Source organism: Atta colombica, unplaced genomic scaffold (genome assembly GCF_001594045.1).
Source record: "Atta colombica isolate Treedump-2 unplaced genomic scaffold, Acol1.0 scaffold92, whole genome shotgun sequence".
Lineage (NCBI taxonomy): Eukaryota > Metazoa > Arthropoda > Insecta > Hymenoptera > Formicidae > Atta > Atta colombica.
Window position 1 is genome coordinate 1,833,311 of NW_017259586.1, and position 7,104 is coordinate 1,840,414.

General features: G+C 37.2%; 1 protein-coding gene across 1 annotated transcript in view; it reads left to right on the forward strand.

Annotated features, from left to right (window-relative positions):
- LOC108693580 overlaps positions 1 to 5,633 on the forward strand; it is a 26,254-nt gene extending 20,621 nt beyond the window's left edge. The window contains exons 11-12 of the mRNA XM_018202602.1: positions 55 to 297; positions 1,285 to 5,633. Coding sequence (XP_018058091.1) covers positions 55 to 297; positions 1,285 to 5,633 — 4,592 coding nt within the window. The remainder of the gene's footprint in view (positions 1 to 54; positions 298 to 1,284) is intronic.
- The last annotated feature ends 1,471 nt before the right edge of the window (positions 5,634 to 7,104 follow it).

Genomic DNA, 7,104 nt, shown 5'->3' on the forward strand with positions numbered 1-7,104 from the left:
TATATATATATATAGGCACTATTCTTGTTCTCTAACCGATTTCTTATATTCTAGCCGCGTGTGCGCGTCAGACCATGGTACCTCCGCCCACTTCCACAGCCATGAATCATCTGTTAGTGGGTAAAAATGCCCTCGTAAGTGGAAAGAATCGACCATTGAGTTTGCCGTCTGCTACTGCCACATCGAAATTACGACCGGCAGTCCTTCATAGTCCGAAAAGTCGTAGGGATAGGCAAGGTGTCACACTTCACTGGAAAGACGCGAAAAGGCCGAAGCAAAGAGCCGGAGACGCTGGTGGTAAGTGCATTTAATTGTAGAAAAAAAAATAATTTGCTAAAGAGCAATCTTTACAAATATACATTCAAAAATATTATGCAGATGTTTAAAAGTTTTCTATTTCTATTGTATAACAAGAATAATATGTATGGAATATATAAGTTATTTCTGAATATGTACAAAAGTATAAAATATGAGATAAAGTACAAGATATTAGGCAGATATAAATAACAATAAAATATAAAAATGATTAAGATATAAAATGTAAATAAAAAAAATATTAGAAATATATATTATATATTTCTATATATTATTATATTATGTATTTTATATTTTATATTTTATGTTATGTATTTTATATTTATATTTTATATATGTGCACAAAATTATAAATGCAATACATTGATAACAAAAATGTGTTATAATTAAGAATTACCGATTTTTTAAATATTTTTATGTTTTGTACATATTTTTATATATAAATAATCGTTATTGAAACGTATGAAAACAAAAATAAAATTATATATATATTACAAAATCTACATTGAAAACTTTGTGTCGGACATATAACATCGTATTGATCTGTTCATGGTAAACGTACCGGCAGAGAATAAGATGGAATTTCCATCTGATGGTAAGTATTCGCGATGGTAATGCTTATCAATTGCTGAACCTCCAATGCTTCAGAATACAAAGGACCACTTGCTCCACGTTCGATAACAGCAAGTACGTGTATTGACGCAGGTGTGGCAAATAGGGTTCAACATCCGGTTCTGTATCTTCTCGAGTCAAGTCGTCTTTCTATCACGCGCGCGAATAATCCCTCCGATTCAAGATTAATGTATATAAATTACAGTATTATACAGTAGATATAATATATTTTTAGAATTACCATCCATTTATCGATTATCATCTGTGGTATCAATTATTACCTTTGTCTCTCAAATTAATCACGGTTTTAGAACTGTGTAATCAATTTATTGACATTTTCTATTTTGTATGTTACAGATGCAGATGCTTTTGGCACAGCATTTTTACAGTCACCTCCAGAAACCTCTTCTGTAACGTCACCCAACCGAGGTACCGCTGATAGTGACAGCGACAGCACATCGACGGAGCTGTGCGACGAGCCGGATCGTTTGAGCGACGTCGATAGCGAGGAACTCACGTCAGCGTCCGACTCTTACGTCATGGCGACGGACGATGAAAAGCATGCTTATGAGGGTTCGTCGACCTCGACGAGTACACCTGCGCGTTCGTTTATTAAAAACGAGCCGATGATGATCGTGGAGGAGTCACAGATGGATACAACTTTCGGAATCGAACGCGATAAGTCTCCATCCCTGTCCGAAATCTCGATTGCCAAGATTACCGATCAAATACGGAGACTTTCGGCCGAAGATGACAATAATACGACAGTCCCTCAAATATCGAGCACGCATGACAATGACGAGCTACCGATAAATGATTATCCAGTTGAGAGATTGCAAACGAAAGAAACGGTATCGAAGTTGCAGGATTACACATCGAGTGAAGAAGCACCAAAATTGTCAAAGAACGTGAATAGTTACGATTATTTAAGCGTTAAATCTATCGTTGAGAAGACGGATGATATCTTGATACACAGAACAGATAGATTGAAAGATTTAGAAGAGAAAAAAGAAATCATCCGAGCTAGCAGTAAAGATAGTACAGATCTTAAAATGGATATAATGGAAACCACTACGAATATAATACGAGATAGTTCTAGAGAACAAACGAGTATCTCTAAAGATAAGAATTATGATAAATTTCTTTCGCTTCTAGACACAAATGACAAGCCCTTTGAATCCTCCTTAAGATTTGCCAGTAACGTTTATTTGGATTCAAAAAGTGATGATAATTCGAATGACATGGATTTTGCGAATACCAGAGCTCCGGATATCGCTCCAGAATCACAATCTTTCTATTCCAAAAGATACGTTGTAGGTCACATTCCAATTTCCCCGGTAACAATGGATGACAAATTGACGAAATTGTCGCACGAAATATATAACGTCGCGATAAGCACGGAAAATCTGACGAGTCCTGAAAGGGCTTCGAAGAGAGACGCTTTTAGCGACAAGGAGCCCATAGTACAGACAAAATTGTATTCCAATTTAAAAAAAAGTCCGAAATCTCCAGAAAGTACGAAGTCATTCAGCTCAGGAGAAACGATGGGTCCCGATTCGAAGCCTTCTAGTCTGACGGTGAGTCCAAGGACGCCAGTCAGATCGGACTCCCGTGACTTCACAATAGACAAATCGGCTTGCTCATCCATCAGCTCGGATTCTAAAACTCTTGTTCTCCATTCCATAAATTCGGATATCGCACTCGATGATTCGAAGCCGATCACAAAGAAAACATCGTATGAAAAATCGAGCCCGTCGACTCCAATTAGTACGGACTCTTTAAGGAACAAATCCGACACAAGTCCGAAATTGATGATTAGCAGTTCTAGCGATTCATGCAGCCCGGGCAAAGTTAAGTCTTCCGAGAGATCATTTAGTTCCGATCTGCAATCACCAGTAAGTGCCAACTCCATAAGATATACCTCAAACTACGGAAAACGAGATCAGGATCTGGTGTCAGATTCGCCGATGGACCTGAGCAGCGCGACTTCGCCATTTTATCCTATCGCAAATCCTAATCAGAAAACACCTTCGCCATATAGTATAGGCAAACGAAGATGCAGTATAGACAGCATCGAAACCTCACCTGATCCGAAATCGATCAACTCTAAGGATTCGACCAAGTACTTGGGATATCAGACAAAACTAGAGCCTTCAGCAAAGTCACTTGAGAGTAAGGAAAACGAAGGAATCTCCGAGAGAAGCGAATTATATGTCAGACCTCAATTTGCGTTGAATACAGAATTAAAGGTGAATTATACACAGAAGAGCAAAGCCGATTTGAGCTCTTATGAATCGATCGGAGGTGAGTCCTATCAGAAAAGCGAAGACTTCGTAGATGACAATGCGGACGATCCGCTTTCTGAAAAGGATGTGGTGCCTCAATTGCCGCACGAGAAGCTTGACAAGCACTATCTGAATTACAATTATAGACGTAGAGAACGATCGAGATTGACTGAGAGGAGCTCAAGCAGTCTGGAAAAAAGGTGTACTGATTTAAAATCCTCGACTTCAATAGATGAATTCAATACGACCATGGCGAAGAAGAGATGTAGCGATATTCTCGAAGATATGAAGCATTTAGAAGCAAAGGCTCTCAATGATGGATCGCCTGAAACTAATATGCTAACGAAGAAATCGAGCGATATCTGGGAGGATATGAAAAACTTAGAGGCAAGACGACAGGACACTTTCAGCAATTCAGCGAGCGGCTTCTCAAAGCGGCGATTAGAAATTCCAGACATAAGTATAACAAATGAAAGTAGAAAGTCTTACGTTGTGCATCCTAAAATCAACATCGATGAGAATAGCGATAGTATATTGAAGAGCATAGCTTGCAATAAAAATAATAGCGACACAGACGACGGTAGAGAATCGAAGGTAGGTGTATGGACAAAAGTAAAACCACGAAAGAAAGGCGACAACGGACACAGAAGTAGCGATCGGGCGTTAAAAATTATTCAAGAAAATTCGGCTATATTGCATAAGATTTTAGCTTGCCAGGCAAAGAAACGTCTGCCAGATCTGGAGGAAATATCCAAGGAGATCACTATCAGTCCGATAAACGAAGAAATTTCTAAGATATTCAGCCCGATTCTCGAAAAAATGGGCCTAAATGAGCACGAAATAAACGAGGAATTGGCACGAATAAATTTCAAAGATTTTGATAATATGAGCGCTACCAGCATATCGGAATTCGACGCAAAGATAAATGAAGAATTAACGAAATTATCTCTTATTGACGATACAGAACAAATTGATCATTTAGACGTAGACGAGATCATATCGAACGACTACCTGGATACTCGGGAGGCGCTCATAGATCACAAGATAAACGAAGAGCTATCTAAATTATTAGCGAACTATGAGGAGGAATCTCCACCAAGTATGATCAATTTAGAAAAAGGTTCGTCAAGCCAGAACATAAGCGAGACGGAAGGTCTCGATCTTACCAGCATTTCAACGAATGTATTTTCCTACAAATCCTCCAATGATTCCATCGAAATCAGGAATGACTTAGAATCTACGCACGAAGTTGTAGCTCAGCCTGAAAAGTTTCCATTCGCGACGCTGAAATACGAGCAGAGCATGTCGCCCAAGAGTGACATAGACATCTACAGAGAATTGGAGAAACTCGACAAAATCTCGTCTGTGCAAATGAAACTAGACAGGCGTCTAGAAATACCGCCAAAACGATTATCCCCTATTTCATACATTTCGGACACTTCAACTTATCCGGAAGTACCCACCGCAACAAGATACGTGCCGAAAACGAACCAATTTGATACTGCACCATTGAAGAGTACTTACGAATCTTATAAGAGCTACGATATTTCGGATAGGTTATCTCCAAGAAATAGTCCTTATACTACTTATGATAAACCAAGCGATCACACGTTTGAATACACAGATCCCAAATCAAGGCTCTCTATCGATCCTTACGACCTACATTTGAAAAGTCCGATATTGTCGAAGGAATCCTTGGAATTTCGCGTGAGATATGATGAGGAATCACCAAGACCAATTGGTGGCGAATGCGCGGCCAGTCAGGCTAACAGATTGACGGTTTCTTTAAGTACGGGAAGTTCTTATTACAGCAAAAGTAACAACGAAGCGATTACGCCGAAATATATCAGCAATGAAGAAAAATGTTTGGACAATTATTGTAGCGATAGTCGTCTACATAAATACAGTACTTTATCGCCAAAGGATTATTCTCATAGAAGTACAGATTACGATAAGTCTTTAAGCACGTTATCGCATGTAATGGTGGAATCCGAAACAAATATCGGTTCGTATTTACCGACGAGACATCGCGATTACAGTGTATTGTCACCCAATCGTCAATACAGAGATGAGTACTTTTCTTCTAGTCCAAATCATTACACTCCGAGATTGTCTCCAAATCTGATGGAAGAAACGAGGAAGCCTGCCGTTACTCATCCAGAATCTCCGGGCAGAATAACTGTTGAGTATGGAGATTTGACTAATAAAGGATCGAATTGTTACAAGAAATCGACACTGAGTCTCAGTAACATAGAAAACGCGAACAAAAACGACGAAAATGTTGACACCATTACGAGTCCGAAGATGAACTTCAGCCCTTTCCCCATTAGAAATAACATTAGGAAACCCAAAGAACTGACACTGAAGTTAGGTCTGTATTCGCCGAAGAACTCTGACTTCGGTCAAATGAAAAAATCATAGTGCTCAGTTAACTGTCGAAGCGACGAAGCTTTTATCCTACACGGAAATTCGCACGTAAGCTGGTTCATTATTACAAAAAGAGATATCTATATTCGCTAGTCAATCGTTTCGATAGTCGTTTCTTATTTTAATGCAAAATGAAACATGTATTTGTGAGTTTTGAAGAGTCCCGTATTATCGATTTTCCGAATTTAAAACAAAGTGGGCCTAAATTGTCGCCTAAACATTCTTAAATCGTTATGCTCGACACTATTAGACAAATTATACGACATAAGCTTAATTAGTTAGTAATCATGGATGTAACTTTAAGATAACAATTAGATAAAATAAAGTCATGTAAGTTTTTCAATGCTCGGCCAGATAATTGTAAATTACAAGTAAACTCTTTTTTTTTAAATGGTATGCAAACTTGTTTTGGCGGAGATATGAACGCTGAATCAGAAATAATGTAAAAATGAATATACAGGCCAGGTTATATCGTAATCACGATAAGCGCGAAATAATATCTCCATGAACGCAATTAAATTTGGGAATATTGCTGAAATAATACGTCGTGCGTTATTGACGCGATTACGAAATAGCAAATCCGGGCAAAGCAGATTAATGATAAATCCAATCCCCATATTCAGCCGCACGTTTCTCGCTTCCTATCCTTTATTCCATCATTAAAAGATAATGTTCACTTCACAGTTATATTCCGAATATTCGTATTTATACAGGCGTACTTGTCGTTAAAAAAAAAACAATAATGTTGAAAGAACACTATAGCGCTAACACTTGAACGCTCGCATATTGCAATCGCTAAAATATTACAATGAAATGCCTTCGATTCCCTCCAATTTTAAACTATACTAAAATTTCCTATGAGGCGATTTCCAAATCGATCGCTATATTCAACTTAGATTAATATTTAATTAAAGAAATTTTATGAAATATCCTTCTCTCTCGCTTTTTCTTTCTTTTTGTTTATGTCATATAGGTCATGTCCCTATAGGTACTTCTTATATCTATATATTGCGAGGCAATATATATAAAATTGTACATTTGAGACGAATAATTACTTGTAATGTAACAAAATTTTTTTTAACAAAAAATAATATACAACACATGTAAAATTTATAAATTGTCTAAATGAAATTTCTTTGTATGTTTCGAAAATGTAATTATATGGACGTATTACTCTAAGAATTGTGCACTACAAATTAGATATAAACAAGGTGAAGATTGTATATAATTTCATGTATTACATTTCTATTGTATGTTACAAATAACTTCGAGGTTCTGCAAAATCTTTTTATATAAAGTAAAAGTAGTATTTTTAGATGTTCCTAATAAGAAATATTCGTACTATCGCAGTGTTAAGAATCAGTTTGCTTGGACAAGCTGCTTCTTAAGCGAATAGATAAGAACCTGTTACAGTTTAAATCCTTGCTCACAAATGGCTTTTAAATTCAATACATAAACGAAGTTT